General features: G+C 51.3%; 1 protein-coding gene across 2 annotated transcripts in view; it reads right to left on the bottom strand.

Annotated features, from left to right (window-relative positions):
• Positions 1 to 13476, bottom strand: part of SLC15A4 (solute carrier family 15 member 4) — an 85411-nt gene that overhangs the window by 70120 nt on the left and 1815 nt on the right. For both annotated transcript variants that reach the window (XM_045459609.1, XM_045459610.1), the window contains exons 2-5: positions 8207 to 8502; positions 4047 to 4215; positions 3596 to 3673; positions 3024 to 3192 (exon numbers count right to left, since the gene is read on the bottom strand). In XM_045459609.1, the coding sequence (XP_045315565.1) occupies positions 3024 to 3192; positions 3596 to 3673; positions 4047 to 4215; positions 8207 to 8502 (712 nt within the window). The remainder of the gene's footprint in view (positions 1 to 3023; positions 3193 to 3595; positions 3674 to 4046; positions 4216 to 8206; positions 8503 to 13476) is intronic.

Raw genomic sequence — 13476 nt, 5'->3', positions numbered from 1 at the left:
TTCTTAACTAATGAAAGCTATAACCCAAAAAAGGCTCTCAGCTGGTTCTGCCCCAATTTCAGGATGCTCTCGGGCCCTGAAGTCTGCGCACGGACCCCTGCCCACACCCGCGGGACAGAGTCCCACGACACAGTCACGAGGGACAGAGGGGCCGGCAGGCGGATGGAGGGCACCACCAGCCCGGGACAATGGCAGAGCCACTCACCACCTTCCCAGAAGAGAATTCTGTCAGGTTATCAAAAGCCTTCAAAGGGTGCCATGTTTCCGCTTCTAAGTATTTGGAAAGGAAAGAAATTCCACCGTAGCGGTGACCATGGCAGTGAAAACAAGAGCCCTGACACCCAACACTGGAGAACTGTACGTGAGCGTCAGACACGGGAGGATCTTCATGATACTTCAGGGCTTTGTAAAGCACGTGACAAAGGAAACGAAACACGCCTACCACACAGCACACAGATAATTTTGCCCAGGCACCTGCTAAGTGGTAATTGCAGATTTCCTTAGGCGGTGGAATGATGTGTCCTTAAATGTGTGTCTGTGTGTGTGTGTGTGTGTGTGCGCGCGCGCACGTGCGTGTGCAACGGCTCATCTGTATTTTGGGGGTTTTCTCCTTACGTATAACATGCATAGCTTTTATTATACTCTGTGGTTTTTCTGATGCTTCTGTTTTCTCATCCGGGTCAAATCAGCTTGCACAACAGGATTTCATGTTTGCAAAAACACAAAGGAGGTGCATGTGCACAGACACACAAAGGAGATCAGGCCAGTTCACACCATCCCAGGAGAGAGGCTCTCTAGGGAAATTACAGCTGATTTTTATTTTCTTCTCTAGGCTTCCAAGATTTCCTCTCCTCCCGTGAGCACGTATCGCTTCAGTAATTTAAGAACACACACACAATTTTTAAGAAAAAAGGAAATCTAACCAACGAACACACTTCCTTTTTTCTTATGCACACTTGAGAAAACCCCTCGGGCCTGCCTGATTCTTCTCATCTCAGGGACGCTAAAGAAAACGCTATTACCAGCAGGCATGGTACTAAATGGAAGCTATTGATTGGTTACGGGAGATGGTAGTAAGTTCAAAGGCAAAACAGTTTCCTTTCGATTGAAATTTTGGTTTGCTATGATAGTTTCAGGTCTCTACTCAAAACGTATTAATGTTCCAATTAAGTAATACTCGCCAGAGCTGGCAGTGACGCTGTGTGAAGCTCGGGCCCCTGTTTACGATGCAGTTAATAAACTCAAGCACAAGACATTTAAAACCTCTGAACCAGTGACATCAAGGCCCCTCCCCAATATCCGTCCACCAAGCACAGAAAGCCTTTTCAAGCCTATTAAGAACAAGCATAGCGGGTGTGTTCTATTTCTGAGAAATCAATTCCTACGCGGAGTCTCAGGGCCGTTTGGCCACACGAGCACCCCGCAGGGCGCGAGCAGCCACTCAGGGCACGGCCTGTCGGCCCCACTGGTGCTGGTGACGGGCAGAACCGCCAGGCCGACCGGGCACTCTCAGCCGTCACCGTCTGCCTGCTGCCTCCCACACGGACAGGTACAGAGACCACCGGAATGCCCTCCCTGGTTCTCAGGGTGCCCCCCAGAAGCTGTCCAGCCGGAAATCAAACCAAGGCATAAGATGGTATTAAAGGAGCCCGAATTTAGAATCTGCTAGGAAATGCCTGAAAACCGAGGACACTGCCCTGCCCAGAGGGACAGAACAAGCTGCCTTCCCCAGCACGTGACCAGCGTGGCCATGGTACAGAGAGGGCTCCCCGATGCAGGGACAGAGGGGAGCTGCCCAGGCCAAAGCTGAGCCCACAGCAGGTGCTCAGGGGAGGCGGGACACACAGACACCAACTCCAGGCGACTCTGTTACTCCAGACGGCCCCGATGATCTCTGATCCTGCTCAATGAGACCTGCAATTAGAGCCCCACTGTAATTTAGTTTTTATTTGCTTTTGCTTATTTCCCTATGTGCCCCAGGACTGGAAGGGAAACAGAATTATAAAGAAAGCACACAGTAAAAACTTCATTCAGACACAACCTCACTTTAATTATCTATTTGATCAAGAGAAAACGTAATTGTCTTCTAAAATGTCCCGGTCGCTGCAATATAGATCTCTTAAGCCTAGAGACTCATTTCTTTAAATCTATTAAGTACTATATCAATATGTTCACTCTGGGGACAGTGCAGGGAGGCTGCTAGAAAACACTGCCGGAGAATATTAAATTCCGTCTCGGCAGGGCTTCACGTTAAATTCCTCATAACACCGGGTGATATATAGTTGGTTCAGGAACATCAGCTTTTCTGTTCTCGTTATGTAACTACGCTATCTTACGATTCCATAATTTTCAAATATTGATGAAGGAAGAACTCCAGAGCAAGTTGAGGAAGTCAGTGATACCTCAGTTTCATCAGCAGAAGATATTCCAATCTACGGTTCAGAAGAGAAGAATCACAAAAACACGAGGGAAGCCCCAACGGAAAACTCCCCCCTCAGGGCTGGGATACTTGAGGCATCAGCTCTCAACCGTTTCTTTCTAGGGGGTGCAGGCTGGTCGCGAACCTGTGTTTGATAAAACCTTTCTTGTCACGAAATGCACAATTTTACATAAAAACGCAAAGGGTCCGGGGCAGACTGAAGCCGACTAGTGGACCTAACGTTAGGAACTAAGGGTTGAGAATCCCCATCTTTGAGAATTACATCAACATTCATCCATTCGGCAATCGACAGTTGTCCAAAATCTCAATCAGCAGGAAGACAACAAGCCTCCTTTGATCCAAGCCAAAAGTCACCTTCCAGAGTACGCGGTTTTGGCTCTAGAAGGAAAATGGCGGAGCCGCGGCAAGAACATCTTACACGTCACATAACGGAAACTAGAAAACAAACACCACCCACGTTCACAATGTTCTGTTTTCTGGTGCGCACGCGGCGGGACCGGGGGCCGGTCACCGTGCTTGGAGTCACCCACGGCTGCCGAGGCCGGTTTCGGGCTCTCCGAACGAGACACAGACGCCGTCTCACCTGCAGCGAAAGCAGAGCACATCACAAAGAACATTCCAACGGCAATCCTTTTTAGGGATGATGGGAGTAGGCCATTTCTTCGCAGAATGGGATCAACCAGTTTATCCTTCAAGGGAATTAACAGCAGGATGAGAACCGCGTCGAACATGGTCAGCCAGGCCGCCGGGAACTGGAAACACACAGACAAGGTTAGTTCTTGGGAGGAACACGCAACCACATTAACTAATGTCCAACGGGGACAAGTGTCTTTCCAGAACAATCCACTCCTACCAAGTGGAACCGCCTAAGGAAAAAGTGCAGGTTCAAGACACTAGAACTGAAAAAGACCTCTTTCTAAATGCCTCTGCGTCTGCCCTTCTGTGCTTTAAGGGGGGCAAGTGCGGTGAGGATGCTGGTTTAGTGACGTTAGTCAACAATCAGTAAGCGACTCAGCCAACCAAGACCCATCTCTAAAATGAGCAGAAGCCACTTCCAGCAAGAATGCTCCTGGTTCCCGCAAGGGCCTGCGGGAGGACCCCGTGTGTCACACAAGCTCCAGGGGGACAATTTCCACATCGCCCCGTTGTTCTTACCGTGTGAGGAGTGGCCGTGAGGCTGGAAATTGCCGGAATCTTCAGGTGAAGACTCTGCAGAACGTACGTTGTCTGCATCTGGGTGAGAAAGCGGTACGGTTGGTGCGCGAAGGCTCGAGCACGCGCCCGCCCCCACCCCGCTCTGGGAGCAGACGCCCAACGCTCAGTTCGCAAACAGCCCTGCTACTTGGTCCCCACACGCGTCGTCTGCAGAGAACTTCGAGAAAGAAGGAACAGAGAAATGAGACTCAAAGGGGGGCCTGGAAAACCAGGAGCGCGGCCGCTCCTGGCTCCTCGTGTCGAAGGGTTTTCACGACCCTGAACTAGGCGGAAGGGACTCCGGCACTGACAGTGGGATGCCAAGACCCCGGAGACTCGCAGGAGGGCCACCGAGGCACCCGGGAGCTTCAGGGACGGGCCGGGGGAGGGGGGAGCCCCTGGCGGCACTCACTTGGAAGTACACGGTCCAGTAGGGTATCAAAGCCAAGAAGACGGGGACGATCTTCACAAGGGCCTTCACGTCGTCCACCGTGTCTTCCGTAAACGGCCCTCCGCGAGACCTCTTACATGAATCAAACAGACTGTGTTTAGAAGGGTGCTGAAGGGCTCCAACGCCTTCACTTTGGGAGACAAAATGAAGGAGTTAGTTTTCTTCCACCCCCGGAAATGGGCTGTCTGGCAACAATTTCAGTCTGGAGGCAGGGAGGCAGCTGGCTGCACTGATGTGCCTTCCTTCAGCCCCTCGCTTACTGACTCATGCCGGACGCGGTTCCTACACCAGCGGCCGCACCGCACGGGGGCGGCCGCGGCGGGCACCGGGTCTCGTCTGGCCTCCAGCTCCGCTCACCCACACCAAGGAGGGCCCACGGCTCCCTCTGCTCCGGCTGCCACCCCAGCTACGTCGCTGCACCAGCGTTTAGGAAAAAAAGCTGCGCAGGATGGTGTGGATTCTGAATCACGCTGCTTTTCAAACGCCAAGACCTTGCGACCATAATACTGAGGTTGTTAACGAAGCCGTTTACTTAAACGCAGCCACCGACGTGGCCGTGAGGAAGGGATCTGTTCTGGGGGGGGGGGGGGGGGGGGCTGGGGGCGTGACGGTAACACAACGAGGTCACCTGGCAGCAGGGGGCACTGAGCGCCTGCCTGATAACCTTGACCACGAGCCACGACCACCAAGACGCTCCTGCTGGCCCCACTGCAGAGGAGGCAGCCAGGCCGGAAGGGTAAGGACCCCCTGCTGCAGTGACAAAGCCGGGGGCCAGGACGCCACCCATCCACTCTCTGGCCACAGGCATCACCCTCACGCTCAGGCCTTTGGGTCCTGGCTTGGGCACTAGCAACAGAGCTCGCCCGCTTACTCTAGGCCACTGTCACTAGTCAGAAGATGGGCAGGTCCCAGCGGGCAGCTCTCAAACTCTCCAGCGGATATGGATGCTCCTAGGTCGTTAGGGGTGAAACAGAAAAATTTGTTTTGTCGACCAACTACTTTCTAAAGCCAGAACCACTAGGACATAATTAATTATCTTCCAATTCTGCAACTCGGATATAAACGGCTTTCTAGTTTTCTGCTTTGTAGCTTAAACTATCCAACTTAAGTTACCATTATTTTAAGTCATTTTTGTCTCATGATTGTTTTTTTATAACATTGACATTTCTTAACCTGAACGTTCGGGGGGGGGGGGGGGTGGCAAAAAACTGAAAACTAACTTAATATTTTAGCTATGTTTTGGACAGGAAAGGTAAGTTCTGTTCAACAAACATTTACTGAGTGCCCGCATGTCTGGGTCCATTCTAGCTGGGAGCCAGGGACACAGAGATGGCACCCGAGCCGCATGCAGCTTATCTAGTAGGGAAAAGAATCAGGAAAACCACGCTCAGGGAGAAATGCTAAATTCCAAAGATAGTATTCAGACTCTCTTTTGAAAATATTCACTAAGCTTCTCCAATTTTATTTTTTGGCCAGAAGATGTCCAGTCCTAGGTACCTATTTCAGACACGGTTGGTGGTTTACCACATCATCTACCCATGTGTTTCTCTAAAATCCTGTCAATGTCAAAGGACAAACCCATTTTTATACATCGAATCGTTCCCATGTTACTGGTCACACAACTTGCATTACTCAACTGTTCTGAATACCGCTAAGTCAAATGCACCTAATGCTTTCCCTAACTCACGCGTGTTGTTAGCGTGTTATCGTGCAACACACAAGGGTCCAACACACAAGGGTCCAACAGGAAGCCACAGACACGAATGCCCTGGAACACAGACAGAACCCAGAAAGGGCCCCAGCGTCACGAGGCCGGTGCTCCCCCAGAACTGTCTGCAGAGGCTGCTGTGTGCGCACAGGTGCGTTCTCCCAGGAAGAGGGTCTAGTGACTCTCAGATTCTCAACTCAAGGTGTGCGTCTCAGAAAAGGATTAGAACTAACCCCACTCAGCCTGACGAGTGCATACACATCGATTTTCTCACGTGAAATCGACATGGAGTCATCTCCAAAACACAGACCAGCCCAGACCAAAAAGAACCTGGAGCCACCAGAGCAGATCAGCACCTCGACAAAACCCCAGGTGAGGCTGCTCATCCCCCTCCCGGCCACGCAGTTCACGGTAACCAGGCTCTCAGCACGGGCCGGGCCACACTAACAGCCATGCACACGCCAGCTTCTCAGGCTCCACGATGACCCTGCAAGACGAGCCCCTGTCCCCTGTACGAAGAGGGAATGCGGGCGTGGCAAGGTCATTAGCCTGCCCAAGGTCACAGAGCCCGGACCCGTGCCTAAGGAGACATAACTTGAGAACTGTCGGGTCCACCAGCTTCTCTGCCAGACAGTCCTTTCAATCTTAACTGTGCCAGTCGCCCAAAACCGAACCCACAGGGAAATCAGATTCTGAAGTAAGAGTCCAGACCTTTTTCATCAGGCCATTTGTGCAGGACACCCCACAACGTCCATGAGGCCGTGACGTCCTCCTGCAGGAATGTCTACGAGGTACCACATGCACCGACACCCCAAGCCTTCAAGAGGATGGGTCTGCTCACGAGTACTCAACCCAAGGACCGAACGTGTGGGATGAGAGCCCCTGCTTGAGCCTGATGAAGGCAAGGCCGAGGCACAGCACCAGGAAGACGGCACTGCCACCATCTGCGGTCAGGAATTAGGGGTCTGGGTGCCACACGGACCCGTCAGAATCCCAGGACGGGCGGGGAGAGCTGAGGGGCCACGGCAGCCCCGGGCGGAGGGGCAGGGCCACGAGAGCTATTTTGGAACAGCTTCAAACCCACCACATGTGACGAAATACCACACGTTCGTATGGCTCAGGGCACCAGCCACGAGAAGGTGGGTGTGGGGGTTGGCGCACGGAACCTTCCAGAGTTCAGTGCCACCCAGCAAGGAGTGTGCTGCACAAAGCCCTGTGTGGCTGAGGGGTCGGCCTCTGGCTCAGGGACCGCCCACCCACCCATCAGGAGTGCCTATCAGAATTCTCCTTGAGGGGGTCCACTACCAAGGGTCCCGGAGACTTTTAGGGGTGACAAATATTCTAGATCCTATGTCGAATGAGGCCGTCCTAACTCCAGAACCACACAGTATGAGGGGTGCACTGTACTACGGGTAGATCGCGCTTCAATAATAAACCCCGAAACTGCTGAGCTCTCTTCTTCGGCTAAATTCCAGACTTTTCTGTACTAATATGCATCGAGGGTGACCTACCATCTGTCCCAGCTTGCCCGGGACTTCCCCAGGACGTGGGACTTCCAGCGCTAAAAAACTGCAGGACGTGGGACTTTTCAGCACTAAAATTGGGAAGTCCCATGCAGAGGGGACGATGCAGTTCCCCTACTGCCTCTCAAAATTCTGCTCTTGTGTCGTCCTGTCCCAGAGGGGCCGCAGGGACCAGTGGATGACGGGACCCACACTGACCCACTCAGCAGCCGATTCAGAAGACAGACACAACAGCTTACTGTTTCGGAAGTACAATACAAGTTAGCGATTGCTGGATGTTTCATTCAAATGAATTTCAAAGCTTTTTAAAGCCAAAAGGGAAACACAGGGAGTACGTATAACGTCTTTTCTCTACTCTCTGCCAATGTCTATCTCTGTCACTTTTACAGAAGTAAGAGGTCCATCCGAACCAGTTGGTGGCAGGAAACTCAGGGTGGAAGTTAAACACTAAAAGCAGGAGTCCCGGAATCAGGCTGCCGGTCTGCCTGTAAGATGGAGACGGCAGGGGCGCCTGGGGGGCTCAGTCCGTGAAGCGTCCGACTTAGGCTCAGGTCATGATCTCGCAGTCCGTGAGTTCGAGGCCCGCGTCGGGCTCTGCGCTGACAGCTCGGAGCCTGGAGCCTGCTTCGGATTCTGTCTCCCTCTCTCTCTGCCCCTCCCCTGCTTGTACTCTGTCTCTGACTCTCAAAAATGAATAAACGTTACAAAAATAAAAACAAGAGAATAAACGTTAAAAAAAAAATGGAGACGGGAGCGCCTTACAATGTCCTCGCATGCGCGTGAGACACCGAAGCCGCCAGCCCAGAGCCCTGCACACGGTAATGTGCGTCAGACACAAACCAGTATTGTATCCACAGCGCTGGGAGCGTCGTGTCTCAGCCGGCACTCACCCACTGTGACCGTGTTCTCCGATCCGCTTCTGGGGACGGCACGAATACGCCAGTATCCTGAACACATGCGTGAAGGCACTGCCATCGGGAGGCTTGGTGATGAAGACGCTCTGGCCACAGAGGAAGACCAGGAAAGCCACCCCGATGCAGACCGCCGGGATGAGGTAGCCGGTCACGAAGCCCACGTTCTGCTGAATGTAGGCAATGCCTCCCAGCGAAATGATTGCTCCCAGATTAATGCTCCAATAAAACCAATTAAAAAATCTTCTTGTGGCTTCTGGACCTCGGTCTTTAACCTAAAACAATGGGGAGGAAACAGACTTTAAAACGTGATCATCCTCAAGGAAGAGAAACCTGTGTAAGTGACTACGGTCACCGTCACTGTGGCAGCTTATAAGAAACGCAGCCCCACCAAACGGTGCCTACAGATACATTCGGGGCGCCTGACAAAGGAGCACCCTGTAACTTTAATTACTGCACTTTCTGGGGGTGCTTCTCTTAATCATGCTGAAATCCAAGAAATCCAAGAGAGTTTCTCAAAGTACTGGCTGGGACCACCTGCTCTGGAAACACTGGAATGCTCCCTACAAGTGCCCATTCACAAGACTCGCATTCCAGACCCACCCAGTCACCATCTCAGGGGTTGGGGCCCAGGAATCAGCATTTTAAACATCTTTCCAGGCGACCTGTATTCACAGGTAAGTTTTAGAACCACCGTTGTACAACTCCACACCTTGGTAAATCTGGGGCAAAAAGGAAATCCCAGACTGAACCTAAAACTACATGCTGTTTTCAGATTAGGAAGGCAATCCAGGGAATCGGGAGATTCTGATAAGGGAGAGACTCCTGGGGGGCTCACGAACCCCTCATCTCCTGAACTCGGACATGAGCCCCAGGTCACACTCTGAGAAGACCACATAATGGGCCCCACAGTGCTGGTGATGTTCCACATGGGGACAGGCCCCTCACACCTTCCCACCTTACCTTGATTTCCACATCCACACGGACACCTTGTCTACACCAGCCAGTGATCTCACACAGTTTTTATTACCTTTCCTAAATATTTAACGTTAATTTATTTTTGAGAGACCAAGAAAGACAGAGTGCAAGCAGGAGTGGGTCAGAGAGAGAGAGGGAGACACAGAATCCGAAGCAGGCTCCAGGCTCCCACCTGTCAGCACAGAGCCCAACACAGGGCCTGAACTCACAAGCCGTGAGATTATGACCTGAGCCAGAGTCGGACGCTTAACCGATTGAGCCACCCAGGCGCCCCATCTCACACAATTTTTAAATAAGCTTCCTAGCTGTGGTTCATGCTGGATTGCATACAAGGACTGCCCTAGGAACCTCTGTTGTCTCCTCCTTAAGTTATGAAAAGTTATGAAAGGCTCCTTTAAGGCTTCATAACTCCTTAAGTTATGAAAAGACTAATTTCTGTTCCAGTAACAGACCTGGTTTGTTCCACAGGGCAGAGGCCACACTACCCAAGAACACAGAAGGTTCTCAACGGGGGCCCAGACCACCAAGCACCAGATACAAAAAAGCACCTTGGTAGCAGTCATATAACCTGATGTGATATTTTCACCTCTATGCTTTAAGATTAAAGTACAGATAGGAAATAGCCAAATCTGTGACTGCAAAGAAAAAACATATTCTAATCCGAAATGATTAAGGATGCCTACTGTCCTGGCAAGAAACTTGCTTCAAGTAATTACATGGGAACCACCACCCCAAACTGAAAATCTGAGTTTTAAATAACCCGCACGTTGTCAGGAGCTTCAACTTGTCCCCCACCCCCGTCAGAAGCGGACAGAGGTCCTAGACCAAAGGCCGGTGTGAACGCAGGCTGAAGGATTTGTCCTGGGAATTTCTCGTATTCCAAGACAGTTCTTCTGTATCAGTAAACCGGACACGAGTGTCCACCCTATCCCAGACACAGACCGGAGGAAACACCAATTGTTAGCAGAGAAATGGTTACAGAGAAAACACAACGAAGGATAGAAATAGCATGAGGGGTGGTAGGGGTGGGGGGCGGCCAGCCTGGGGGGGGAGAGAACCACGCAATTAATGCAGACAGCGTTCGTATCAGTTCAAGCACGTCGGGCCCTTTTCGTCACCTACGGCAGCACCGCACACATCGTCCTGTGTGAACCTGGCAGTGAACCTGTTCGAACTTCCAAGTGTACTTCACCAATGTTACTTTAAAAAAATTTTTTTTTACATTTATTTATTTTTGGAGAGACTGAGACAGAGCTTGAGCAGGGGAGGGGCAGAGAGAGAGGGAGACACAGAATCCAAAGCAGGCTCCAGGCTCTGAGCTGTCAGCACGGAGCCTGACGCGGGGCTCGAGCTCACAAACCATGAGATTAGGACCTGAGCTGAAGTCGGACGCCCAACCAACCGAGCCACCCAGGCGCCCCAGCCAATGTTACTTTAGAAATCTAAGCCTGTTACTAAGGCCCTAAATAAGCACATACCAGTGGTTTTTTTTTTTTTTTCCACAAATGGGAAGCTGGCTCCTGTAAGCTGCAAATCACATGCTTCTGTGCCCTGAGCTGGCAAGCCCACAGCCAGCCACTTCTCACTAGTCACATCCCATCGTCATCTGCTCCGGGGCTCATGCCCTTCCCCACTGCGGGTAAACAAGTTTCTCATGTGACCGGTCCAAAGGAGCTACGGCAGTCAATTCAGAAAAGTCCAGAGAAAAGAACAGAATCATGTACTAAGTCAAACAGCTGGCAGATTTGGAAAAATTCCTTAAAATGCACAAGACTGCAACTTTTTCCCCCCTCCAGGAAAAAAAAAAAGCATCATTTCCTCTCTTTATCTGTAAAGAAAGTTTTTCTTCTTTCAGTTCACTATTTGAAAGGACGGTTGCGACCTCTGAAAAAGGTTAAACACTGGGGAGAAAGAAATAAGGGGCCGGCAGGACTTCCATCGAAACGGATCGCCTTGGGAGTCCTCAGTGGCCCATCTGCTGTCTCAGGGCCGCAGAGGCCCCTCAAAGCTACCCTGCCGGACCCCACTCATCTCTCGCTCAGAATGCTCCCTCGAGACCCTGCTGGGGGGTGGGAGGGGAAGGGGACAGTGATAGAGAGGCTTACATTACCCTAAGAACACAAGCAGACGTCCTGGACACAAGAGCCGGGAGGTGACGAGCGACCCACCCTGGAGAGCAGCCCGACCAACCGGCTTCACGCCCAGACCTCCCTCCACCCGGCAGTCAGCACCCAGCACCCGGCACGGAGCGAGCCTGTGGCAGAACAGCACCAACGCTTTCCTTCTGAATGTGCTTTTCTCCTGATAGAGTCCGCATACGAAACAATTCCCCATTTGGAAACGTCCATCTCGGTGGTTGGTGGCCTACCCGCACTTGAGCAACCACGGCCACCATCCAATTCCACATTCCATCACGCCACCAAGACACTGTTCCTTTTCAGGCACCTCCCACCCTGTCTCCACTGGCCCCCAGCTACCGCTGTTCTGGCAGTCTTCTTGGTCTGTCCTTTGTGGGCATCTGCGTAGAAATGGAACAAAAAGGACACGTCGCGTCTCACGTCTGGATCTTTCACTTGACACAGTGTTGTCAACATCCATCACGTCATAGCACCCATCAGCGCATCATTTCCACAGCTGGGTGATATTCCATTGCACGGAGGGACCACATCCACCTTATCTGTGCATTGGCTCAAGGACACCTCACCATTTTACTGAAATGTTTTAATCTTACAGAAAAGTTGAAGGAACAGTAAAACATACGCTTTGTGTACCCTTCAGTTAGATCCTTAGTTCTCTTTTTCTGCACCTGTAAATGACATACTCCCCAGGCTGAATGATTTAAAAATAAGTTGCAGCAGGATGGCAGTTCACCCCACATGAATCCAGAAATAAAGCCATTCTTCTACATGACCACAGACCATTATCGCACTAAGAAACTTAACGTCGGGGCACCTGCGTGGCTCAGTCGGTTAAATGTCCGACTTCGGCTCAGGTCGTGATCTCATGGTTTGCGAGTTCGACCCCCACCTCGGGCTCCACGCTGACAGCTCAGAGCCCTGATCGGATTCTGTGTCTCCCCTCCCTCCCCCACTCGCACTCTGTCTCTCTCTCAAAAATAAACATTAAAAAAATTAAAAAGAAACCATGTCAATGCGATTTTATCTAATATGTGGTCTATAATCCAATTACCCCAACTGCCCCCCAAAATGGCTTAAAAAACACCCAGGATCCCATCATGACACACACATTGCATTTGGTTCTCAAGTGTAACGTCCTTAAATCTAGAGTGGTCAGTCCTATTCTTTTCAGCATAGGGTCACATTTGAAGACATTAGGCCAGTCATCTGGTCGAAGGGAGCACTTTTTTTTTTTTTTAATGTCCATGTGATTAAGCATGGAGGGTTCCTTCTTCGTCATGCATTCTAAATAACCTTTACAAGACCGTTCACTCCTTATGAATGTTAACTGCTAGTCTATTATCCACTGGAAAGAACTGACTTTTAAGTCAGACAGCCTGGGCCCAAACCCAGCTCCCACTCCCTTGCTATGGTTCTGCGCAGGCCAAACGTTCTCAGCCTGTTTCTAGGAAGACAGGTAACTCCAGCACATAGATCGTCAAGAGGCTCAGATCAGGCAGCGTAACAAGAACAGTGAGGGCCACGGCAGGTGATCACGTGGCTGTGCGGCCCATACTGTGCCTTCACTGAAGGCCCCCAAGCCACAAGCCCAGGCCTCGAGACCCAACTCTGCACGCTTTGTGTTTCTGCCGCGTTTCTGCCGCAGAATGCCCACGACCCTGGCTTGACCACTTGCTATGACGAAAAGAAACTATCCTTTGTACATCCGCCTCCTTACTGGAAAGGAGATTCAATGACTTCACATACGCAAAGCACGTTTCACGGGGCAGAGAAGGAAGCATTCAGGACGTCAGGCATCCATCATTCCCAACATCACTAGAAGGTGCCACCTTCCTGTAATGGGTGGCCTGACACAGGTACGCTTACAGCTCAGGTTCAAAGGACAGGCTCTCCCATCCTGGCTCAGTCATGTGGGGGCTGTGTGACTTTGGGCCAACGATTTTTAACCTCCCCAGCCTCAGTTTTCTCATCTGTGAAATGAGCACGACAACAGGGGCGGCGTCACGTGGACTCATACACTCCCTGGCATAGGGGCCTGGGGCAGAGCAAGCCCTCGGTAAAAATCACATGGTTATTCAGCACAAAAACCTACGCGTCGTCTTTCCTGTTGCTCACAGATGACCCGCCAGCAAT

Source organism: Leopardus geoffroyi, chromosome D3 (assembly GCF_018350155.1).
Source record: "Leopardus geoffroyi isolate Oge1 chromosome D3, O.geoffroyi_Oge1_pat1.0, whole genome shotgun sequence".
Classification (NCBI taxonomy): domain Eukaryota; kingdom Metazoa; phylum Chordata; class Mammalia; order Carnivora; family Felidae; genus Leopardus; species Leopardus geoffroyi.
The sequence above is the reverse complement of the archived record's forward strand: the minus strand, read 5'-3'. Positions and strand labels throughout refer to the sequence as shown.